Source organism: Nelusetta ayraudi, unplaced genomic scaffold (assembly GCF_046127955.1).
Source record: "Nelusetta ayraudi isolate G7.1 ecotype Tasmania unplaced genomic scaffold, CSIRO-AGI_Nayr_v1 ptg000056l, whole genome shotgun sequence".
NCBI lineage: Eukaryota > Metazoa > Chordata > Actinopteri > Tetraodontiformes > Monacanthidae > Nelusetta > Nelusetta ayraudi.
The window spans coordinates 1,948,934-1,974,976 of NW_027466106.1; the positions used below are offsets into that span (position 1 = coordinate 1,948,934).

The 26,043-nt window shown below is 47.5% G+C and overlaps 1 protein-coding gene across 3 annotated transcripts; it reads left to right on the forward strand.

The window, feature by feature from the left end:
* Window positions 1-1,367: 1,367 nt before the first annotated feature.
* On the forward strand, window positions 1,368-25,419 carry LOC142896595 (protein FAM53B-like). Of its 3 annotated transcripts, none has more exons than XM_076038360.1 (5): window positions 1,368-1,536; window positions 11,418-11,744; window positions 12,988-13,042; window positions 15,087-15,994; window positions 24,177-25,419. In XM_076038360.1, exons 2-5 carry the CDS (start codon window positions 11,664-11,666, stop codon window positions 24,519-24,521), a joined length of 1,389 nt encoding a protein of 462 aa, XP_075894475.1. In that variant the 5' UTR covers window positions 1,368-1,536; window positions 11,418-11,663; the 3' UTR covers window positions 24,522-25,419. The 3 variants fall into 3 exon arrangements, with proteins under 3 accessions (XP_075894475.1, XP_075894476.1, XP_075894477.1); XM_076038361.1 differs by having other exon boundaries at window positions 11,418-11,714; XM_076038362.1 differs by lacking the exon at window positions 12,988-13,042.
* The last annotated feature ends 624 nt before the right edge of the window (window positions 25,420-26,043 follow it).

Sequence of the window (26,043 nt, forward strand, 5' to 3'; positions counted from 1 at the left end):
CCTAATTGCAAGCAGGAGTAGGTGGTCCAGCGGGAGTTGGGGATGCGGAGGCACACTGTTGAGCAAATATAAGCTGGCTTTTTACAAGTACTTCAGCCTGAGATTTTACAAGTTTCTGGATACTCCCTCAACACCCATTTACGTGTCTCGTCTGTTTCTCAGTTTCTAAAGAAATGACATTGGGTTCAATGATGCATTTAAGTTGCTTTTTTGAGATATTTTCTTTTTTTCTTTCTCCATTCAGTCATTTACCAGTTAGTGTTGCAGATATGCATTCTCATCATTAGTAACTGGACCATTTCTGTTCACACAGAGTGCAAGTTTAATTTGTGTCCCATGTCTTGGCCATGTGTCCAACACATGCCTCTACCACACTGTTGAGGAGACCCGTTAAAAGAGCCCGTCCCGACAGAGTGATGTTAACACCACTTCTTTGTGTTCTGCTTTCATAGTAATTTCTTCTCCATCTGCCATCAAGTTAAAAACTGAACAGAAATCTGCTTTGCAGAAAGTGCTTTTGGCACCACGAGCTCTTCCATTGCGCTTGGATTGGCAACGTGTGTGAAACTACTTGGTATTCCACTCGTACTCGGCGCCATATAACCCACTGGCACGACTACCACGCTTTCATTTTAACCTCTGAAGTGTGATACTACAAATATTTATGTGCCCCCCCATCTCCCGAGAAACGCGTTTGAAGGTCTCCTAATAGGATTTTCGTGGACTGATTCAATGACTCCAACATGTAGCATCGCAGTAAAGTGTTTCCAAAGCAGGAGCTCCAGTGTGGTTGAGGGGAAAGTTTTCTTTTTATTTTCCCAAAGTGTATTATTACAGTTTTTCACTTTGAGTGTTGACGTGGCCGCATTAAAGTGAGCTAATGAACGCCAATGTAATCTTTTGGTGAACTTTGTTTACACTTGGACTGAGTGTACACCAGGAAAAAAAAGGGGGGACAACTGATGGTTCTACAGCTACCATTGTTTTGTATGGCACACATAAGTTTGTTTTATACACTTTTGGCTTCGAAATGTAATAATTCAGTCAAATTCTGAAACATGACAACAATACAGCGCTAGAGGTGTGTGTAGCGTAAAAGCCTCGAGGAGGACCAAAGCGGAATGTACCAAGTCAAGTGGGTGGTGGTCATTGTCGCTATCAATACACTTCCAGGTCTTGTTTACTCACACTTAAATTGTTAGCGGTGTATATTATTTTAAAAAGAACGATATTGTAAGTGCTTCACCGCGCAAAAAGACACGTGCTCTTATTCTCCATTTTCAAGGAGTTCTACCCGTGCCGTGCACTTCCGGTCTCCCCCATGGTGGTGGCTCGCTCCTACGCACGCCGAACGCAGTAAGCAGCCGCGAGCTCCCAGCTGCTCGCAGTGCTGCTGCTCGGCTCAGCGGTGGCGATACCGAAGCGGTGGCTGTGGGACCCCCGAGGAACTTACTGAGATTTCTTCTCTGCCTCGTCCTCTGTTTAAAAGATGACCTGACTTCGTTAGAGCCCACCACCCTCTCCCTCGCTGGCCAGGTAGTAAAGCCTTTCTAAAAGACACGCAACACTTTGTGATACTGCAAAGTCGCATCGTCTCAAGTATTTTGTTGTTGCTATTTTTTTTTGTGTCACAAAGTTTCTGTGCGTTTGATGTTAACACTGTTGTGGTGACTGTGGAGCGCTGACCAAAGATTTTTTTTTTTTTAATTTTTAATATTTTTTTTTTTAAAGAAACATCTTGTTTGTTTGTTGTTGGCTCACTTGCCGTGGCAGTTCATCGGTCTGCTTGGTTTCCCCGGAAAATAGACCACACGCCTTAAAGAAGGAGAGAGAGAGAAAAAAAAAAGGCTGTCAAGTTGCACCATGTGGGTGTTTGCGTTTCTCTGTTAAAACAGCTGTTCTGCTATGAGAAGAAGTGCAGTGCCAGTCACTGATCGAGAGGCTAAGCAGTTTTCTTGGCCAACCTGTTGCTGACATGGATGAAAAAAAAAAAGTGTCTGCTGAGCGAGCGCTGCTTCTCTCGAGAGGCGATGTGCTGCCATCGGCTCCCTCGAAACGCATCTGCTCAACCACAAAATATGAGACGAGGCTGAAAAAAACCCCAACTTACTTTTAGTCATCAGGCCTGATTGCCTATCTCTTGCCACTTTCTTACCACACGCCTAGCTTTCGCTTCCTCTCAGTGAGTCCTCTATAATTGCCAAATGACTTGCCTCAGTAAACATTTTTCATGTAGGTTGGTGATATTCTTATTCTTGCTTTTCTTTTGAGTGACAGGAAGTCGTGTATGAAGTCATAGGGCACTTCATAACGTGGTTCGTAGCTGCGTTGGAAGGACTCTTTGGATCCTGGACATCCTGCGATAGAATCTCAGTGTTATGACTCCATGATAATTTGTTGCCAAATTTATTATTCTAGGCATTAATTGGAAGTGGAAAAACTTTGCAACGCCTGTGTTTGTCAAAAACTGATAAGATACTCCCATCCTCCCCAAACCGTCAAACTAGAGTCAGGCAACAACAAAAAAAAGAAGAATAAAAAAGAATAAAAAAGCTCCTTTACTTCTTATCACATATAGTTTTATGCAGATTTATTGACGACTATATGTCTTAATAGCAGGGCAGAGTTCGCACTCATTTGAAAGCACCTTTATGGCTGTCACATTCAGAATGAAAAGCAATGTTGCCATGAATGTGGAGCAACGCAGCCCCGAGCTACGTTGTTGTCAGCGTTGTTTCCTCTCCTTTGTGGGATAGGAAGTGACGGTTGGTGCTTATGCTTTGCACTGTATGATTTTGCAGGACAGCTGTTTGATCTTGTGGACACCATAAACAGAATACCGCGGATAACTGGTTTTGGCACTGAGGGCCACTGTAATTTGTAATACCTGGAAATGTTTACGGCCGCCGCCATAGCTGCAGTCGTTCGTCCTTGACTCGCGGAGACTGCTGTCAGGTTTTTTTGGTTAACAGGAAATTTCATTCTCAAGAGTCAGAAAGCGTTCTCACGAAAGCAAAGGTGTAGCCGAGGCTCCAGTTGGGAGTGAAGGTATAGGGCGAGCGGGCAGAGATTTAATCATGCAGCAGCTGTAGTGTCTAATTACAAAGAGTTTGTTGATAAGGGTGCCTCGCACACATAGTGGCTCGGCTCTAGGGAAGCCTGTTCTGAGCAGCTCTCAAATGTCCTCCTAGTTCTTTCTGCAGATTACAATGATACCTTGTTTTAATCCCCCCAAAATAAACCACTTTTGGAATGCTACAGCTTGAAGTAAACTCTTGTTGCCGTAAGGCGGCCTAAGCCACGCCAGAATGAGTAAATACATTCTACAATTCCATTCAGATGGAGACAACGAGGAACTCCGGGCATATTTTGTAGCACTGGCTAAAAAAAAAAAAAATAATTTGGGGATTCAAACCAGCCTCACGTCTGATTGCACGGCGTCTGGGAAGTCCCACTTTGTTTTAGTTTCGCCCAACTTGATGCATGACAGTTGTACTTGACAAACAGCTACGGCATTGTTTATGGCCAGGCATGTATTGTACATACTATGGGGATGATTTATGGGAGCAATTAAGGTCAGTGCTTTTTTTAAAGGGGATCACTCTGCACTTCAGTGTGTGCTCGAGGCGCGCGCATTTGCAACGTCTTTGTGTCGCATGCAAAAAGGCCCTATTAGAGCCCCCTTTCTGTTAGTGGGCAGCTGTGTGCAGAGCGAGAGCCACTGGTCCATTCTCCATCTGTGTGCTCAACCTTCCCTCATTCCACACTCTGACACACATTTTCACGACACCCACCCCCACCACCACCACCTCTCCAAACCCTCTGTCGGTATCTCACTGTTGGACTTTCTTTATCTCTATCTCGGCTTTTTTGCCTGTTTTTGTCTTTGGTGTTTGTCTCGTTGTTTCACTAAATACTGCGGCTCTCTGTTGCCACCCTTGTTCTCTAGCCCGGGGCATTATGCAAAGCTACCAGAAAAGGGTTGTTAGCCATGCCTGTCTGTGGCTCCGTGCTGCCCTCCATTCACTTCAGAAGCTTCCCTTTCTTCCCTTTGACCCGCTGTCATAACCGCAGCGGCTTGCAGACGCGCTGAAACTCAAACCGCTTTGGCACCAGGCAGTTCGGACAGGACGCCGATGGCACGTTATCGGCGCGCTGTTCCTCGTGTCTTATATGCCCTCCTCATTAACATGATAGATTTGCAAGTCGGCCGTCTCTGACGCCCACAGAGCCAAAGAACTGCAGCTGAAAAGAAAAGAGGCATTCTCACATACACCAGTGCAGCACTACCCCAACCCCCCAAGACAAGCACCAGACTCTACTTAGTAGAGATGAAAAGCATTCTGGGATAAAATGGAAATGTTTGCGTGGATTCATACCACCGTGGTGCTGCCACGCACTGATAGTGAGTGATCATGTCTAGATTAAAAAAAGAAGTTGCCTCTGGTGTGGTGTGTCGAACCCAAAATCAGGAGCTTTAGGTCCTCAAGGTCTTCAGTTGTATTATCCAGACAAAAGAGAAAGCGGCATAGATTTGCTAGTCAGTTTGTTTGCATACCCAGTGTCTGATGTTATCTAAGCATGCAAAAGCTGCTGCCAGAGAAAAAAGAAACTAGTTGAATGAGTTCACGACTTATTATCTTAACTTAAAATAACTTTGGTTACGGATGAAAAATCTTTGCGGCGTTTTCTTTAGTTCAAACCTGTTCATCTCATCTTCCTTTTTAATCAGAAACATTTTTTGTTTCTTTTACTCAGACAAAACTAACAGCTTGTATTTTTTTTATTTTCTTTTGTAGATTCAGTGCAGACTGTCTTTCCTTAATGAAAAAGGAGAAATGAAAGCTGGCATTTGGCTTGGACATCCGACTTTAATGCATATTTATAACCACGTGTTCACATTAGTGACTAAAGTTTTGGACGAAAGACATGTGCAATTGCGGCTTTTATCACGACGTCCAACTCTTCTAATTGGCTCTTGCAAGTCGAATGTGCCTGCCTGTTGCACAGCACATGGCAGAGCACCACTGGGGTGTGTAGCCAGTTATCCTGCTGGCGGCGGAGAGTAGACACTGTTTAGATTCAACATGGAAAAAGATGTCTGCAGTTTGTGTGTCAGTGGACCAGATTTCACTTCCTCTTAGCGAAATCCAAAACTTCGGGTCTGGTCAGAGCAAGCGTGATTGTAGATTTACTTTGGCCTCTTGCTCAGCGAGGCCCTGATCAAATCGGACATTTCGACCAGAATTTGATTGGCTGTAATGGAGTTATTCCCTCAAGTGCGGGCTACGGGCTCCACATGACGGCGAAAACAAAAATCATATGCTGTTATCCGTAAAAACAGACACTCTGATGGACGTGTCGGAGCGAACGCCTCTTGACGGCCCAGTGACGGTCGAAGAGCCGCAAAGCATCGCATCGCCATGCGTCCGCTTGGCTCCCTGCACACCGCACCGCCGTCGGAGGGCCCATATGTTGAGCTAAGCCCCCCCCCCAACTCTCCCCTCGTGAGTGAATGAACATACCCCGGTGGTGGAATGCTGCTCGCAGTTCTCTCCCCTCCCACCCGTGCACACTTTCAACTCGCCATTAATAAACCCCCCCTGCTGCCCCCCACCACCCACACATTACCGTGCGAGCGCCTCGTTACGTAACGTCGCCGTTGTGGTTTTCATTGGCTGATTGGTAGTGACAATCTGTATAACATCATTTGCTTACACTACATAGGAGCATAGGATACCCCCTGCCCCCTTATAGAGTGGAGAAAATTGTAAAAAGGAATTGCTCGCAGCTCTGGAGGTTCTCATGTAATGTATCCCTGATGGATTAGGGCGCTGGTTAGAGTGCACAGAACAGGCCAGGCACTCATGGATAATGGAAGAAAGCACAGACGGGAAGGCGAGGATTGATAAGGGGAGTCGGGGGGCAGGGGTGGTAATTAGAGGGGGGTACCTGGCATGCAGGGTTCACCCCGGGGGGGGGGGGCAAGAGGGCCCCCCACCTCCCACCCAAATACCTTCCTCTGCTCAAACTGGAACACCTGATCCTACAACGCCTGTCAAGTGTCTTGAGATTTCAGTTAACCCAGCTTCAGTCCGAGAACTTTTGGCCGGGCCAGGCAGAGAAGCTGCGTCGTGTTTGCAAGTTTTGTGTGTCAGCGAGCTGCAGCTCAGCAAACTGCCCTTGTTCAATAGTCCAGTTTCCTGCACCACGCACACACTCGCGCTGATAAAGAAGCCATGAGCAATTCAAATGCAATTCTTTATTGGCTCGGACACTCGTGTTTTGTGTTTGTGCTGCTATGGCTACCTGTGAAATTCCGAGAGACAACGCCGGAAATTTTTCATGAAGGGAAAACTCGCCCTCAGAAATATCTCTGAGTAAACACTCGGAATAAATCGATCCCTCTTTGATGACTTCACTTGGCTCCTCGCGTACTCTTTTGACACTGACTGAAACGGGTGAAGTAATTTTTTTACCACCTTTATCTTGATGCTGTTGCGTGTATTTTAAAATAGCCAAAATACCTCAAACCAGGTCACTGCTAATCTATAGCAGCTAAACTGAAGCAACCCACACCTCAAACGAATAGATGGCTCATCCCTGATGCTTGGAATCCAAGGGTTGCGTGATATAGAAAGGCCTCTGGACTCAAACAAAAGAGCACCGAGCCCACTGCCATGTCACTGCGTTGATGTGGCCTCACGTCCGATTCACATCTGATTGAGCCACACGTGACACAGGACTGATGGCATTTGATCGCTGTGAGCGCTGTTGCTGTTGGCAGCGAGGTAGTTTGTCTGAAGCAATGTTTTCTTGGCTTTTGATGACTGGCGTCTGTGAGTAGTTATCATGTCTGTGGCTGTAAATCTGATTGCGTTAAGAGCAAAGTGTCCCCTTTTTTTTTTCCCTCGACAAAAGCAGAAGTGTCTCGTAAGGCCTGTTTTTTTTTTCTATTTGAAGTCGTGTCTGTGTCGCAATGCTTAGTGGATCACTTTTTTTTATGTTGTCAAGGTTGTCTGTCTTTGCTTATTTGGAAATTAAGTCAGTGCGTTCCACACCCAATTCATGTGACCACAAGGGAAGCACAACTAGTACACTGCAAAGGGGAAGTGCGCTCACTCATAAGGCAGTGCGTCTTCAAACCCGCAAAAGTAATTAGAAGAATGTGTAGATATCAAACACACAGAGTTTAGAGTGACTGACTCTCAGCTCTCTGAATTTTTAACGATCGAGTTTCATGCAGAATTTGCTTTTACCCAAGTTTTCCAACTGTAGTCTGTCTCTCCAGTTTGGTGCATGAACTCCCCAGAAACGGCAAAGTCCATCATTTACTTCTTTTGCTTGGTCTACGTTTCAGAAAGCGTGTGTTCTGAAACCACAAGTTTTGGAAATCGTGCCAGTGGCACTAAAACACTTCACTGATGCTTCGTCCAGGTGGGCGACCACGGCCCCCCCAGCCAGATGCTGGTTACGCCCTCATGACCACACCTCCTTACTGCCTAGTTCCACGCATATTGAAGGTATAACAACATAAGGAAGATTGTGGAGGGCCATAAACAGCGGGGAACAGTAAATGTGCTTCACATTTCCAGAGGATAATAAATCTGTCATTTCCCTCGAGTTTGAGATAAAGAAAGAACTGAACATGGGAACTTAAAGTCTTCTCCACATTGGTTCCTCTAGAGCTGTAGAATGACGATCCAAACATTAAGTGGGGCTTTAAGTGGTGGCTGTGTTCTATACAGATGTTGATGGACTGCTCGAGAGAAACAACTGATTTGAAAGAGCTTTATTGTTTCTTCACTTCCGGACCTCTAGTGGGGTGATTGCATGTTTAGTTTTGCCTGGAGTTGCCTTGCCAGTGGCAACGGGGGTGATGGTCACCGCAGTCGCTGGTATGTCTTGACCTCTGCAGGGCCCTTTTTTTTATGACCTCGCCCTTATTATTTGAGCTAAAGGGGTGGCTGTTCCCTCCGAATTAACAACCCCAACTCGACAAAAGAGTGACTCTTGACTTGCGAGTTCAGCCCCGGCACTACAAAACCCGACCGCTCCGTTTGATCTCGCGCTCCATTTTCCACGCAGCCATGCCGCTCGTGTTTGAATAGACACCAGCGCCTGGCTCGTTCCGAGCATGGAGAACATGTTGGAGCAAGGCAAAGTCACCTCCTGAAATGCATTTCGCACATGGAAAAGCGGGGGCTATGCTATGCTATCTGCGCTGGGGAACACACAAGCGGTTGTATTTGGGAGCTTGGCTCTGGTCGTATAAAATAAGTCCCTTTCAGCGCAGCCACCGATCAAAGGCTTGACACCAGACGTGCTCCACACAAGTATGCAGTAACCAGAGCCAATTGGTGATGGACACCAAACACCCCCGTCACAGAACGTTAGGGGGGCCCTCAGTAGGCTTCTATTCATCTGCCTGTACAAATCACGGCCCGGGCAGGCAGCCACATTATCTTAGCTGCCCTTTCTAGTGCCCTCCTGAGTCACCGGCTATTGTGAGCCAAGAGCTGCTGCCTGCAGCCCCTTGTACACAAATCTAACGCGAATTACCATGAGATTTCAGTCCATGCCGGGGGCTTGCCGCACGGACAAATAATGTCCCATCGGTTTAGACAATAAACGGGCTACGCTTGTTGACGGAACAGTGGGGTTAGTGTAAATCTCATGTTAAAAACGGTCCAAGCCAGTCGCGCAGTTTAGGCAGTGCAAGAAGTCAGACTTGGGCCGCCTCAGATGCGAGAACTTGGACGCCTCGGATGGCATTTGATGCTCCCGTGCCACCGCATGTGACAAACGGACCGGCTGCTGCTGAGAACTCGTACATCCAGTCGCGCAGTCACACTCGATTTGACATTCACAAACAGGCCCGCTTGAGTGATTAAAGAAGCATCTGCGCGCTCCAATCAAAACTCGATCCGAGCCGCTGGTGTGTTTTCAACTGCTAATCTGATTTTAAGAATCTCGAAGGAAGCGGCCCTGGCGTGGGCCGACGTCACATAAACAAATCGCGCACTGAGGTTTTAACTGTCACGACACCGAGTTGCTACGCTCATTAATGCGAAACCTGCAAGACGTTCGCAGCAACTCTCGTCGTCTTCAGTCGCACCTCCGGTTTTCTGCCTTCACAAGGCGCTGCTTCATTAGGTGAGCTCGGCTGCAGGTTTGAATTCACACTCGGGCTGCCCTCTCCCATGACCCCCTTGCTTGCCAGTCACCGCACGCTTGCATGCAGGCCACAAGGGTGTAACGGGGTGAACGTGGACGGACGTGTACGTGCAGACGTGCAGTCCAGGACTCGGAGGTCGGGGTCACGCTTCTTGAATGCATCAGTGAAACAGCTCACTGTAACAACCCTCTGCATTATCACACACACACACACACACACGCACACGGCCCCTTTGACACACCCATTAGTCAGTGTCAGCCCCAATCAGTAAAGTAATCTGCAGAACTGATCAAGAAGAAGCCCTCTCCCCCCCTCGCACGGCTCCCACCGACGGCAGACCCTCTCGCCCGCGGAGGCCCAGTTGTGCTCCACTGACTCTCCGGGATAAATGGAGATAATGGGAGTCATATGCTAGCAGCTGGTTTGAGGCAGACCGACATGTAACATTTAGTCTACATGTAGTCATGAGGCCAGAGATGGAGAATGGTGGTGGTGGTGGGGTGAGGGGTGACGTATCAAAGCGGCGCAATTCGTCTTAAGTGACTTTATCGAATCAGATCCTGTTTTTCTTTGGCGATATGCAGCCCGGCTTTGCTTACATTACCGGGCTGCCTCACAAACGCCCGCATGCATTCCTCCAAAGCATGTCGCGTTGCCGCACCAAACCCTGGCCCGACATGGGAAGCAGGCTGCACGCACACAGAAAACGAGGCTACGCCTGCTAGAGCCATTAGCCCCCCTCTCTCGCTGCAACCGAAGCTTTCGGTTGCCAAAAGTCGATCCAATGGTATGGGAGACTCCTGAACCGTGCTGCTTCTCTCTAAATTATGCTCGGTGGACAGCTAATGAAGGAGAGAAGATCAAGTGCAAGGTCACTGCGCTTGCTTGCTCCAACTTTTCATTCCTGAACTGAAAGTGATTACAGCGCAACTGGCCGCGTCCTGCAGTTTTCTTTTAGCTTCTTTGTTCCTCCCCCTCGTGTGCTCAGTGGCATTACGGGCACTGTGCACTTGATACAGCGGGGTACGTTTGCCCAAAACATGGACCGTGTATCATGTAACTCCTGCCAAACTATTTGGACAATTTCTCCTCTATTCCAGCAGATATGGTTGCTTCCTTCTAAATCACAAAAGCAGCGACCGCAGCATCACATACAGCCTTCTCTGTTTATACTCCAGAGCCACCTCTTCAGTCATGCAACGTGACTTATTTCAATTTCCTGTATTAGATAAACTTTGCTCTGTTTCGATTCCCACATGCTCTTCGAATTTTGTCTACGTCCCCTTACGTACGGGAATAGGAGAAGAAGTGAGCGTATGGCTGCAGGCTCTGTTGTGCAGAATGTCTTTAGTGGCGTGTAGCAAAAACACGGTAGTGGCCAATGACATTGGTGCTTTAAGTCTAAAGGTAGTAAATGTTGAAGGGGAAAACAACTGTTGGGGTTTGCCAACTGTGAAATCATGCCATTAATCTTATTTTTTTTTGTTGTTGGCCTGAAGAGACCTCAGACTGGAGCTCAGATGTTAACCATTGCTTGGTGCCAGCAGTTTTGTGTGTGTGTGTTTTTTTTTCCTTTTTTTCTTTTGCCTCGCACCGTGTGTGAATGTTCTGTATTGTACTACAGTGTCGCTCCCATTTACGTGTGATGAATGAGTGCCATGAATCATCTTTGGTTTGACCAAATACTGTTGTGTTTGACTTAGAGAATCACTTCCGCCAGATTTAAATCTGTATGAAAACATTGAGATCAAAGGTGTCTGCTTGGGGAAAAAAAAAAAAGTGAAAAGAATTATGACATGGATTACGTCGTCGTCGTCGTGTCCTATTCATGGTTACAAAGACAGATAATGCAGTTTGTTCCCGTTTCTTCACATGGTTAGCGGTGCAAATCTGTCTGCCTTTGACAAATAACTGACAGGAAAATGTGAAATCTTACGATGTGACTTGTTTGGTTCAAAACCCGTTACTTCTGCCACGGGACCGAGTTGACAGAAATACATGCAGGTGAAATATTGAGTTTGTTTTAGTGACATATGTTTAATATTTATAATTCTGAGGTGAATTCACATTTTAGTGTCACAGAAAATGCCTTTCACCTTCTGCTTGCAATAACGGCTCCTTCAATATGCATCATTTGAAGCATCTTAGCTAAGTATCAACAGGTTTTTTTTTAAGTATTTACTGTATTGAGTTGCTTTTTCACAGTCTCTCCTCTTCCATCTCTTTTCTTTTTGAACAGGGATCAGGATAAGTGTGAAGGCTCCTTCCTACCTCCACCTCCAGCACCTCCTCCTCCTCCTCCACCACCACCGCCACCGCCGCCGCTGTTATCAGGGCTCCAGCGCTGCTCGGCAGATGGGAGGTCACCAACTGGTTTTCTTTCTCGGCCAGACGCGCAACATGCACTCGCACCTCGTCTGAAGATGGCCGCCGCCGGCTTTCGTCTGAACCTGAACGGACCGACGGAGGAGAGCGTGGCGCTACCATGGTGATCATTTTTCTCAAAACACTGGAAAAGAAGAAGGGTGTCGATGATGTAAGGCCCCAGAGCACCGAGAGACGGCTGGTGAGGCCAGAAACCCTCTTTGAGTTTGAGTCTTTGTGCACAATGACCGTGAGATGTGTTAAAACTAATCTGTCAGAAGCTATTGATAACCAGGCATGTTTATTTTTTTGTCCATTCATCACCAAAATACCCTGAATCATAGTGAAACCGATGCCTTAAATCCTGAGTTAACCTGACCTTACTCGGTCTAAATGGTGAAAACAAAAATGAAAAACTCACTTTTTGTACTTTTTGTGTTCACTTGCAAACTGCCTCGTCCAAAAAATGAACATTCTGGAGCTCGCAAGTCGAGCGGGGTCGCCGCGTTTGACGCGCTTCTCACAGGCACGCATGCAAATGTGACCGCGAGCCGAGCGCCTCCTCTATTATTTCTGACATTTAAGTCGGCCTCCTCCGTAACCTTATCACTGACAAAGGGAAACATTCCTCTCTGAGCCGCAGCGGCACCGCGTGAGTAAATGACTCACGCAAAGTGTGAGTGTGATTTTTATCTACGCTACATACTTCCCCGCTGCTATCGCACCGATTCCATCTCAGATTTTCGCCATCACGGTTCTGTCGCGGCAATGACCTCAAGGCACATTACCGTGCGGCATTATGACTTCTTCTATTGTGCATTCTGCCGGGATCCATCCGAGCGTTTTAATAACAAACCGTGAGAGTCGGTGTTGTAGGTGATAGCACGGCCAGAAGAAGGGATTCTCCACGCTCTGTGAGCCTGTGTTGGTATTAAAAACACAAGTCTGTGAAACAACCTAAGATTGCAAATGAAATGAATGAATGAAATTTACTGGTTTTCCATTTTAAATAAAGCGGCTGTACGATCAGCAAGTGGCTGCAAAAAATTGTATTCCCACGACACGCACGCTCGCACGCACGCGCGCGCGCACGCACACCCACACGCTTTCACAAATAACACTTGCTAGACTTGCCACAAGTTTAGCCATTTGATTATCAAATCTTGGTCAAAGGATATAGTGAGTGTGAATCAAAATAGAAATACAAATGGGTACAAATACAAATTTTCACTGCACCTTGCCAAGAATGGGAATTGAAAGTTTTTTTGTTTTTTTTGTTTTTCTTGTTCAAACCACTAACGCGCAGATGGAACTTCTAACAAACTTCTCATTTGACTGCGGCCAGCCAGCGCACAAACATCGCAAAAACTTTGCTTCCCTGCTTTTTTTTTTTTCGGTTCATTTTGCACGTGTGTAACCGTCGGCCCACATGTCTGCCTCCACAGCGTGACATCCACACCATGAGCAGAGGGACCACCCTCTTCTCCTGTGGCTCTGTGGGTGAGTTCATGCCATTTGTGTTTTGTGTTGTGTTTTTTTTTTTTTTTTCTGCTTCTCCATCCATTTTTTGCCATTTTAAAGAGAAACGTTGCGGCAGCTCTGACGACCGGCGCTTTAGGAACGACACCGTCCGCGTCTTGAGTAGTGTGCATTTTTTTTTCGGAAGGCATTCACAGAGCAGATTGCCCCTGTAATTGTTTAATAAGTGGAAGCAGCAGTCCCAGAGGGGGACCTCTCAGCCCCCCCCCCCCCCCCAGCCTTCCCCTCGCCATCTCCATCCGAACCGTTTCTCACTTCTCCCTTTCTCTCCGTCTGTCACTCATCCCCCTCTCATGATGAGGGCGCACCTGCCTCCGCACAATGTCGCGCGGCGCTCCCGTGGGAGTGAGCTGCAACCCTACACGCCTGTTGCCTGTGTCAACAATTTCTCAGCCAGCCTCTCGCTCGGTCGCTCGGCCGCCGTCGCGGTAATTGGCCTCCGCGTTAAAAGACGCGTTAGCGTCTGTACAAGCTCGGCCTATTAGTCACTGTCCTACTTTCCTTTTTTTTGCGGGGGGGACGTCACGGGGAGGAGTGCCGTTTACTGTTTCCACTGTTAATGTTGACACTGACATTGTCCCGCGTGTGTCTTGTTAGTTCAGCCAGCACAATCGTCTTTCAGAGGGCGGCCTTTGAAGTCCATCCCTCTTTCTCCCCTCTTTTTTGTCGAGCTGTTTTTCTGACATTCCTGTCAGGTCATTTCTTGCGGCCCCCGTACATTGTTCTGCTCCCCGCCGAACAATGTCCAGCGTGAGCCCGAGAGAGGGAGCCTGCCAGTTTTAGAGACGAGCCTTCTGAAAGGGGAGAATTTGGATAAAGCTCCGGGTGGGGGCGGCTTTTTCTTGACGAAGAAGCGTCTCCAGAATCTCGGACGAACTCCGTTGCCCGGTCGCCCGAGTCACCAGGGCACTTTTACTGTCGGTGTGTTCACCCCCACCGCCTGGAGACGGGACCACTTGCGCAGATAGCGAGACAGCGAGGAAGTCATACTGTACATACTTAGACTTACTGCCATCTGCCCGCATACTCGCGAGTGGCCTGACTACTGTTTCACAGATTTTTTCTGCCGTTTGTCGCTTGTTTCCGCATTGTTTGCATTTTCACCTCTGTCTGTTTCCAATTGGATGTTTTCTTTTTGTTTGTTTTTTTAATTACCAGGAATGTGCACTGTGCTGGTTTCCTTTGAGAAGGGAATTCAAGACATTGGCACACCGAAAGTTTTTCTGAGAAGCCTGTTTGCTTAAAATTACGCCACTTTTTCTTTTGCACCTTAAAATGATCGGTTTTAAATTTGTTTTTACGATTGACGGACTTAATGATGACTGACGTAATGTCGCTGCCACTCGCGCTGTGCACCTGGCCAGCCTGGTGTAGGACCGTTTCACTTCGGTCGCCTGCTCGGCACCCGCTCTTAAGAACACGGCTCGCGAACTTCAACGCGCCAACATCAACACCTCTTGCCCGACTTTTGCTTGCTGACATTTCCTAGTTTACTAGCCTCCGTATGTTGAAGAGAGAAAGAAAGACAGAAAGAAAGAAAGAGAGTGAAGAAAGAAGACATTGTCTGAGTAGCCGGGCAGGCAGCCAAAGGTATATAGTTGTATACCAGGCCAGCTGGCTGTACTTTGCCAATGTCTGGGGTGCCATTGTTGCCGTGACGATTTTTAAATGTAGATTTTAATGTAGAAAAATGACTTAATGCAGCTTTAAGGACTAGTTACGCCTTAAAAAGGCCACCTGGTTGTCGATGCAGCACAGCAATCTTAGCTCAGCCTCAGCAACTATAGTGTTACTTCCTCTCATTTTAATTTGTTCTTTCGTAGTTGCCTCTACAAGTTAACAATGACAAGTTTATGTTTCCACTTAAATTAAAATGTACGAGTCTTTTTTTTCCTGAGTGTAGTGGAATTGTCTTTAGCGTCTCCCTGCTGCTGCCATCAGTAATAATACCAAGTCGCTCCTCGAGATCATCCAGTCTCACTTTGCAAAATTCTCAACTTTTCAGAGGCCGATCGGTGGCTGGACCGGGGCCAAAGCTGCAGCATTCAGCAGAGAGCGCCCTGCCAGTCTGGTGCCACTCTGGAGAGCCTGTGGGATGTGATGCCAGAGCCGGGGAGCTGGAACTGGGCCAAGGAGCCCAGCAACGCCACGGCCATCACCAGCCTGATCCGAGACCTCAGCCTCTGCGAAGGGGGCCGAGCGGGGCCTCATCCCCACACGGCGCCCCCGGCTGCCAGCGAAGGCACTGCGGCGGCCGAGGCTGCCCCGGCCCCCGCCGCACCCCCCAGCAAGCGTCAGTGCCGCTCGCTGTCGCTCTCCGACGACTTCGGCGAGTTCCGCTCGTCCTGGAGGCCGCAGGGCTCCCGCGTGTGGACGGCCGTGGAGAAGCGGAGGTGCCACAGCGGAGGGAGCGTCCGCGGCGGAGCGCCCCCCGGCGGCCACTTCCCCGCCATGCAGCGCAGCTTCAGCTTCAGCTCGCCCTCCCGCCCGTCGGACAGGTCCCTCGACCTGCCGTTCTTCAACCAGCGGCTGCCCCCCCACCCCCAGTTCACCGCCTCGCCCGTCTCTCCGACCTCCCCGCCGTCGCACCACCACCATCTCCACCTCCACCACCAGCACCAGCACCAGCAGCAGCACCTCCAGCACCACCACTTCCTGCGGCCCCTGTCGCTCTCCCACGAGCAGATCAGCCTGCCGGAGGTCCAGGGGGAGGAGGCGTCGGAGGCCAGCTCCCCAGACTCCACCCCGGAGCTGGGCAGGCGCAGCAGCCGGAGGGCGGCGGGCAGCGGCTGCCTGTCCCGCAGCCGCTCGCAGCCGTGCGTGCTCAATGACAAGAAGATGGCCATGAAGCGGCGGCGGCCGGAGGAGCCACTGGAGCAGCGGCCGTCCTTGGACTTGACGAAGATGACTCAGGTGAGCCGGTGTCCTCAGCATCAAATAAAATATTCATGTTAAAGAGGTGCAAGGCCAAGACTATTCAGTCCATCATCGTATGTCCATGTCAAAAATCTTTAATAATAATATCACTGACGGGCATCTAGGAGCAAACACATGCTGGTTTCCTTCAAGTCTTCCAAAGTGTGTATGCTCGTCCAGGAAATGACATCATTAGGTAGTCCCTCATCTTTAGACACAGCCGTACTCATTTAGCTTGTCATCATAACTCAATCAATCAATCAAAAACAAATATACACACATATATATGTTTAACTGATTTATTATGACAAGCTAAATGAGTACTCCTGTGTCTAAAAATGAGAGACTATACCAGTCAAAAGTTTGTACACATACTTCTGATTTAATAGTTTTTCTTTCATTTTCATGACTCTTTACATTGTAGATTGTCACTCAAGGCATCTAAACTATGAAGAACACATATGGACTATGTACTAAACAAAAAAGTGTGAATTAACAACATGTTTTCGATGATCTGGACTCTTCACCCTTAATATAGTAATATGTATAACACAACATATTTCGGTATTTATTAACATTTTTTTCTTAATAATTAATCTTCATATCTTGGTCATATATTTGATGCCTTGAGGATGTATCTACGGTGTAGAAAGTTGTAAAGATAAAGAAGAAACAGGTGTGTCCATACTTTTGACTGCTAGTGTATAATGAAGTCATTTCCTGGACGAGCATGCACACTGAGGAAGACGTGATTGAAATGCTTTGATGCCTGTCAGTGATATTATCAAAGACTTTTGTAACACTCGAGTGTTGCGGACCGAGTTTTTGTATCACTCTCCTCTGGTCATGCAAATCAGAGTCGACCCGACACGTAATCCCCGCTTCCAACGCCACCAAATGTCCTCTATTGGATCGAGCCAAATCTGGGATCAAATGCCGAGCGGACAGTTGCTCTCTTGTGCTTGGCCGCACGAGGACAAGATCCGTGGCCGTCTGCTTCTCCGCGAGTGTCTGCGACTGTGTTCAGTGGCTGGATTAAATCAAGCTAAATTGAGTTTGTTGGGTTTTTGTCGGTCCAAGGCTTTGAGCGTGCATGCGTACGTGCGTGCATGTTGGGAGGCTTCTATCCCTCTGAGTCGGGGAGTGGTAGAGTACTACGGAAACATTCCTAATGTTCGACCACATTATGTTGGGCCACGCTCTAGCAAGCCCGGCCTCGGTTTATCATCTCATTTTCTCTGTTGGGTAAACAGCCACCCAAAAGGTTTGGCCTCGCTCAGTCCATTCCATTCCTTGAAATACTGCCTCTTCCTCTCCCCCACCGCCATTTACTGCTCTACTCCATCCTCTCATTTTTTTTTTTTAACTGATTCTGTCATTCGGGGGGGAGTTTTGAGATGTTGCATTACACCTTTGGCTTGTTTTGACAGTCGGCGCAGCCCTCAGAAATTGTCACCTGACATCCTGTGAGGTGGCAACGCTTCCTTCCTTCCGAATAGAAGAACAAGAATCGGTTCTTTTGACAAAGAAGATAAAGTGAGCCTGATTGAACTTTTCTCATTTTTGACAAAGGAATCCAGCATGGCACAATTAAAAGTCCAGTGTGTACATTTTTTTTTAAAGGAACCCTGGTATTTAAGGATGCCCGCCTGACAGCATGTTTGGTATTTAGGCCACTGTCAGACAGACTTCCTTAAAAAAATGGTGGTACAAGATGGCAGCTAACGAGGAGCAAGACCCTGTACCTGTGTATATTCTCATATATATGAGAACTGTTCTAAGGGTAGGAAAACCAAATGGCTTTTATTCCTGCCAGTATACACTTTTAGTAATATAAATGGGCAATATATTAAGCTTTTACCAATATAAAAATCATCAATCAAGCCAAATTTTACACAGTGGACCTTTAATAGAAAAGGTTCGTAGTGTCTGTAACTCTGAAACCTCAGAATAGTTGCAAGGATGAATAAAATTCACCAGAGTCTCCATCCAAAAAAGTGGTGAGTAGTAAATCAAGGCATTTTATCCCTTTTTTATACTCCAAATAAAATCTGAACCGCCAACGCTACCAACGCCGCTGCCAAGCGGCAACTTTGACAGAGTGCGATTTCTAAGAATGGACTAATGGCATCCTCCTGTTTGGGAATTATTGTTGTTTTTGTGGTCTTTTTAACGGGGAAGCGCTGCGAGTTCTCGTCCGCCCACCTCTTTTACTTCCCCTCCTGGACTCAAAGATTAGCGAGTGGCCCCGAGGACCCAGCCAGGGTTTGGATCAACAGGGCTTCGGTAATGGAGCCTAACGAGTGTGTTTCCTCTCGTCATGCCAGCAGCTCGGAGTAGGGGGGGAAAAAACCCAGCAGGATGATCGCACACACATACACACACACACACACACACACACACACACACACACACATACCTGCATGCATTGGAGACACAGACACAAACGCACGCAGAGTCACTTTTACGTTGCGTGCAGCAGGAGCGGTGGTTTTTGCAGACCGTGTCACCTGCTGTCCCACTTTATTGCAGGTTTTTGTTTCTCAACCAACCTGCACAATTCAAAGTGCTCGGTACTTACTGGGGAAAATGGGTCGTTTCACTTCGTTTTATTGCTCTGTGTACTTTCTCCCCCCTCGCATGGATGGTTTGGAGCGTGTGTGTTCCTATGCACGCCATCATTTTTTACGCACGCACTCTTTCATTTGTCCCTCCCCCTCCTCCGACCAGGTCGGGGTTGAAGGCAAGGCCGCCAGAGTCCAAGATGGCGGCCCAATCATTTAAATGCAGTTGCTCACCCAGCGCATACGCCCAAAAAGTTTCTGATTCCGCATTAACGGGCCCATAGGGCATGCGCAGTAGTTTGACTTCCCATCATGCCTCTGTGACTCACACAATCTATTTGGCCAATCAGAAGGATTCTGGAGAACGTCACTTACAAAGCTACAATAGAAAGATTTGCTATGAATGGCGTTTCAGGTCACAGTCGTCCTGTCGGCAGTTTTAAAGGCGTTTATTTTTGTATAGCGGTCTAATGGAAAAAAGTACCTAGTACCTGCAGTGCCTAGAGTGGCCACTGGGAAATAATCGGCACGCCGCCATATTGCCAGTCCGGTATATAATTCTTGTAATACATCCATGGGTTGAAGGCGTGCGCAGCAGCCTCACGGAGTCACGCATGTTTTGATTTCGTGTTTTTAAAGCAACCATTTTGAGTTTCGCTGAAAGGGTGTGAAGTTCCCGCCGCGTTGCGTGGTAACGTCAACACGATAGTTGAATGCATCGAGGTCATTTCGTGCCGTCGTATACGTGCATGTCGGTTCTTGTGAAGGCCTGGACGAGCCTGGAGGAGACTCTCGCGTCCCTTTATGAGATTCCAATTCTTGTCTGCGCAGTGTGCGGATGGTATTTCCATCAGCATCAATAAATGCCAGGAGTGGTTTGTGTGCGTTTCGTTGAAGGGTTGGAGGAATGGATGACGGCTGGTATAATTCGTAAATGTTATCGCTGCCATTTCTTGTTAACTGAATTTATACGCATGCACATACCCACACACACACACACACACACACACACACACAAGCATTCTCCCACTCCCTCCTTAAGAGGTGGGTGGGATGTTAATCACAGGCTGAAGGGCATCTCACCAGCCCTGCCCTGTTTGTTTTCAATTCCGAGTTATTACCTGTCACTTCCCACGCACACGCTCGCTCGCTCGCTCGCTCACACTCACTCACTCACTCACTCACTCACTCACTTTTCATGGTACCTCTTTACATTTTATTGATGCTTGTTTGTTTAAATGAGTAATACAGTCTCGAGTCAAAGTACAAAAAAAGAAAAGCGAAAGACCCAACGAGGTGCTCTCGGCGGCGAAGGATCGCGAGTGTCGGTTGCCAGTGGAACACGGCATGGCGTGGCCTTCAGATTCCTCCGCCACGTCCATGGAGGCGGGTGTGAATTCTGGAGATGCATGTCGCGCTAATGAGCCCCGACTGGAATATTGCAGGCATTTATGTGCGGCACACCCCCCCAAAATTCCTCCAGTGTCACCTCTTGTCAGCCGGCTGCTGCTGTCCACCTCCAACTTTTACTTATGCATCACCATATTCATCCATTCATTCTAAGGACGCAAAATATGGATGAATTCATTAATCGTTAGTTGATTGACTTTATTGATTGATTAACGATTAATCGATCGTTAATTTACGATTAACCATAACGATGAATTGCTGATAAGCAGTCATTTTTCCTGAGAACCTAAATTTCACAATGAAAAAGGAACACATTATTTAAGCCTTAAATAATGTTGAGGGTCCAATGTGACCCATGTTTACATTAGAGAACAGTAAAAACTCCCTAAACATTTATCCTCTGACTTTAAGTTAATTGGTCACATTTCAACTTTTTTTTTTTTTTTTTTTAAAGTTGTTTAAAAGTTTAAAACTTTTTCTAGGTATATTACGACCATCACAGTATCTACAGGTGAATTGCTCTTCCCCTCCACTACACTGTTATAATGATATTAACTATCCGTGTAAAAAATGCTCAATTAATTGCGACAGATTTAATTTAATCGATTAATTCTTAATCGACAATTAATCGATAATCGATTAATTGTTAACTTCCCCAATTCAATCTTCTTTGTGGTGTGAAACGTTGCCTGTCGGCCTCTCGACTCTGCGCCCAGAGCAGCGAATAACCTGCGTCATTGCCAGCATGCGCTTGCCATCAGCACTCCCAGTTTCAGCCGCAGGGTTGTTTTCTTTCCCACACTATTGAAGCAAGAAAAATAAAAATAAAAGCAGAAGCGTTCCGCCCCGCGGCACCACAGCGCGACGGAGGTGACAAAACTGGGCTCGTTCGCCGGGGTGTTCACCACTTGGGGGTCGCCAAGTGGTGAAGACAGGAGGAATTACATGAGCAGGGAAGCCGTCGGAGCGACTGCACGCTCCCTCCCTATTAATATCACCCCCTTCCAACCCACCCATGATGGTCTGATTATCATGGGCTGCTGCTGCTGCTGCTGCTGCTCTGCCCCTCCTCTCCTCTGCTCTCCGCCACGCTCTCCATTCCTGGAATGGCCGAGATGGCGATCATAGCTGCGAGTCAAACCCTGTGTCTTTATGGGAACACCCAGGTGGGCGTCCCGAGGTGCGGCGCTCGCTGTGTATCCACAGACATGTCGTGACGTGTCCCCTTCTTTTCCTTTTTTCTCTCTTTGAAAGCATCGCCGAGTGCGCCGGCGAATGTTGTTGTTTCTTTATATGCACTACCAGTCAAACGTTTGGACACACCTTCTCATGCAAGACATCAAATACATGAGCAAGACTTATGTAATTATGGTATTATGCAGCAAATAAAAACACGTTAAGTAACTCTAAATATGCTTTTTATGGAAGGTGGCTATTTTGAAGAATTTCAATACGAAACGTGTTTCATTTATTTTACACTTTTCTTGTTTCCTACATAATTCCATGCGTGTTCATAAGTTGCTTTGATGCCATCAGTGAGAAACTGCAATGTCATGAGAATGAAAGAAATTACATTAAATTTGTAGTGTGTCCAAACTCTTGACTGGCAGTGCACCTCGCTCGCGCTGCCTTTTCTTCACCCTCACCTTCACATCTGTGCCTTGTTCTCTTTTCTTTTCTTATTTATTTCATCTAACCTGTGAACAACCGTCGTGCATTCTTTCTGTTGGGGGGAGGGGGGAGGGAAGAGCGAAACACCGGCCGGATCAAAGGTGTCCCACACACACACACACACACACACACACACACACACACACACACACACACACACACACACACACACACACACACACACACACACACACAGACAGAGCACTGCAGACGATCGACGCGGAGGTGCGCAAATATGTAGTCTGGCTGTCAGCAGAGGGAAAATTTATCGCTCCCGACTTGAGTGTGTGTGTGTGTATTTGCGCTCTACACTTGGCTGCAGCTCTGAAGAGCCTGTTGTTGTTGTTGTCGTTGTTGTTCGCCACCCTCGGCGCGCACTTCGTTTTTGTCGCGCGCCGCAGTTGAAAAGTTGTTTTCCTTTCGGGTGTTTGAGTTGTGCCTCCATCTCCTCCTCCTCCTCCTCCTCCTCCTTCTCCTTCTCCTCGTGTGTGTGTGTGTGTGTTTGTGTAGTCGACTTAGTAGGCGAGGATTCCGGGGGCCGTCGCACTCTGCAGGGTGACAATTGTTGTTTTCCCAAAACATCTGGAGGATATTTGGCCGACCTCTTGGCTCGGCTTTACCGTACGCCAACTGCCGCACAATTTAACCGTTTCACACAGTCTGGGCCCCGCTGCTCTCTCTCTCTCTTTCTCTCTCTCTCTCTCTCACACACACATATATACACACACCATCTTCACGTCACGTCACATTCTCATTAGCCCATACGCGACTGCCGGCACGTCTGCTTCAGCGTCGGCGTGTTGGGAGAAATTGCCGACTTCCTTTCGCTGCTCTTTATTAAAACAGTGGGTTGGTATTCGGCGAGCTCAGTTTGGATGGTTTCCATCTGGTCGGGGGGTACGCTCAAGTGAAATGTAGGGTCGGGGGGGTGGTGTGCAGAAGCAAAGCTGGGTATACTGCAGAAACCCAACCTGCCCAGCCACACCCACCCAAATCCCTGCACAGACTTTATAGAAAGCATATTGAGCAGAAGCCGACTCTCCCCCTTGTGTCTCTCCCTTTCTTTCACCTCCTCTGCTGTGATAATTAGCAGTGGGGTTACATTTGCAGGGGGTGGGAAGGCAGAAATCCCCTTTTCCACTCCAGTGAGGTCACTACAGCAGAGGCCTCCGGCTCCAGAAACGATCGATTCAGGCCTTTTTTTTTTTTTTTTGCAAGAGGAAGTATCTGCAACCTGAGACGCTCACATGCAAACATTATCCCGTCCCAAAAAAAAGAGAGGAAAAGTGCACTAGCCAAAAAAAAACCCGCAGCGTAACGACTTTCATTTCGCCCCCGCTCAAGTCACACGTCACGGATCGACGCAAGTGTAATAATAATGATGATGATAAAGTGGGATTTTACCAGAGGGGAGACACCCATTCCCATTGTGAGCAGGGGAGAAATTGTCCCCAGACACCAGGAGCAGCATGGGGAGGCTTTTCTGTGGCGGGAGCCGAGGCTCCATAGATAAAATCCTCATCTCTATTCACCTCCATGCCTCCAACATCTGCTGCTGGGCCACTCCAGAGATCATTAACCCCTTCACCGCACCGCATGGCTGCCTCCCTTTGTTGCAGAGAGGAATTCAGGGCTAGAGAGAGAGAGAGAGAGAGAGAGAGAGAGAGAGAGAGAGAGAGGAGAGAGAGAGAGAGAGAGAGAGAGAGAGAGAGAGAGAGAGAGAGAGGAGAGAGAGAGAGAGAGAGAGAGAGAGAGAGAGAGAGAGAGAGAGAGAGAGAGAGAGAGAGAGAGAGAGAGAGAGAGAGAGAGAGAGAGAGAGAGAGAGAGAGAGAGAGAGAGAGAGAGAGCATCTCTATTTTGGCAAATTTCATTAAAGTCAAGCATTTTGAGGATGGGGGGGTGTTGTTTTGCAGAATCATCCCACTGTCGAAAAAAGGTTGTAAAAAACCTTTTGTGACAACGACGGCGACTTGAACACGGGCCTCGGCTCGGCTCCCCGAGTCGCCTGCCAGTGTTTCACGTCGGCTCGGGCCGTGATAAATGGCCCCTTGGGAGAGTTTAAAAAAAGGACGAATTGCCAACCGCAAAAAAAGGTTTCCTGTTTCAGACGACCCAGAAGGGTCTACAATTTGTTTATGTTTATCAGTGGCTTCAGTGGGCGCTCACTCGTGCACTTGTTCTCATGCTTGTTCTCAAGTTGGTGGAAAAAGGACAGGCTGTGTGTTCTGGCTGAAGACCTGCACCGTGAACCTCCATTTGAAAACCTTATTTATCAGATGAACTTGTTGTTGTTGTTGTTGTTCTTCTTCCTCTCCTTCATCTCCTTCTACTTGTTCTCCTCCCCCTCCTTCTTCTTTGTCTTCGTCGTTCTCCTTCATCTTCTCCTCTTTCTTCTCCTCCTTCTCAAATCTTTGTCTTTGTAAAAAAAAAAAAAAAAAGAAAAAAAAAGTGCATCATTCCCAGTTTGTTTTTCGTAAATAAAGTGTGGTGCTAACATCTCCTTCTTCTCCTTCTCCTCCTTCTTCTCCGCTCAGAACCTTCAGACTTTCCAGAGCCTGAGCTGCACCGGGTTCTCCGCCGCGGACGGCCGCCAATCAAGCCTCACCCCTCCCACCCTCGGTGCCCCCGGCCAACCAGATTCCGACTTCGCCGGCGTGCCCGAGCCGGGGCTGAAGTCGTGGCACGAGGCGGACGCCGATGAAGAGGAGGAGGAGGAGGAGGACTCGTCCTACGAGGAGCTGGACAGCGACTCGGCGTGCAGCGTGGACTCCGGGCCTGCGGGCGGCAGGCGCACCCTCTGGAAGGGTGACGGCGGCACAAAGAGGGACGTCTTACAGCTCGGGGGAGAGTTGGACCTGGACCAGATTGAGAGAAACTGAACATTTTGATAGGAGATCTTTTCTTTTGGTTTTCGCAAAGGGCTATTGGACACTGGCGGCGGCCTCTTTGACAGGAGGTCGCGCGAGCGAGACGGTGGAGAGGGTTTCTCTGCTCTCTGTTTTTTTTCTTTTTTCGAAAGGGAACGATAAGGAAACGCAACATGAATCGTACCGCACATAGTCAGTGGACAGCTTCTCCGTGACACATTTGCCTTGAACATTCTGACTGTTGGAAATCAAAAAGCAACCTTAGGTGTTTGTTTGTTTGTTTGTTTTTAGGGTTTTCAGCATAACTCAGGAGCAGGAGAGTGAGGTCTAGTCTTAAACGCCCCTCCGCCCCGACTCCCACTGTCTTCTCCGCCTGAAGTCGGCTTAAAAAAGATATTTTAGTACTGTAGCAGTAGCTGGGCTCTTCTGTATGTAGTTCATGTTATTATTATTATTTTTTTATCCAAACAAAACTGGGGCGACCAAGGACAGGGTGAAACCCGGACGGGTAAACAATAGAAAGATTCTGTATTTTCTCACGGACCCTCCTCTCCACTTTTTGTGCACAAATGAAAATCAGATATTTTTCGCTGAATGTAGGTTCAATAAGCTTTACGAGGAGTTTGTAAAAGAAAAATGAATAAAAGCAATGACAGTGCCTTCTTCTGGATCCCTCGCTCTCTTCTCTGTCCTCTGCAAGAAATCTGCCTCAGTGGATGCATTTTCTTTTTTTGGGGGGTCGTTTTTGTAGTTTCTTTATATTCAAATTGTGTATTTGAATTTAACACTGAATCTCAAAATTTGAGTTCTAATACCAGTCTATTTTTTTTTTCTATGAAACTTTTTTTTTTTTTTTAGTGAGCTGTTTTCTTTTGTGAAGGAGAATAAAAAGGCCTTTCTTCTAACTGAACAGACGAACCTTGCCTCCGTAAATCTGCTTCAATTTCGCCTCTTCGTCGCCGAGCGCTCCAGAATTTACTTGCGCACTTTCATTTTCATGCATCAAAGGTCAGGAGTTTGCTGCAAACTTTCCAGCTTCTTTCGAGATGGTGCAACGCTCCACCACACTCATTTCCTGCAACGTGTTTGAGAAGAATTTCATTTGATTTTGACAACTCGCACAGGGTTAGATCAGTAGTGGAGACTGGTCTTGGTCCCGACCCCTCTTCAAGGGTCTCATCTCGGGCTCGGAGGCATTTTTTCATCGCTCTTGTCTCTGTGTCAGACGGGTGGGATTTTTGATTAAGAGACTCGGTTGAGACTCAGCCAACACTGCAATGACAGATAAAAACAGGAAAGAATCCAGCTGCTGCCTTGTTCCGCTCACCCAGAGTGACGCAACCCCTTATTCCTAGTTATTTATTTTTAAATTTAATGAAGCTTTTATAGAAATAGTTCAGAATAGCTGGCAAAGCAGCAACATGTTAAAGGAAATTATTGAAAGATACCTTGCTGAAAAGAAAACTTGCTCTTCCATTTATGTAGAAGCAAACTTAAATTTTTAAAAAGAAGATTTGTTCTGTCTTGCTGTGAT

Excerpts from the sequence above, each read along its gene's own strand:
- LOC142896595 (XM_076038360.1), top strand. The coding sequence starts at position 11,664 with ATGGTGATCATTTTTCTCAAAACACTGGAAAAGAAGAAGGGTGTCGAT. Across the intron at positions 11,745-12,987 it reads AGAGCACCGAGAGACGGCTG|CGTGACATCCACACCATGAG; the intron begins GTGAGGCCAGAA and ends CTGCCTCCACAG. Across the intron at positions 15,995-24,176 it reads ACTTGACGAAGATGACTCAG|AACCTTCAGACTTTCCAGAG; the intron begins GTGAGCCGGTGT and ends TTCTCCGCTCAG.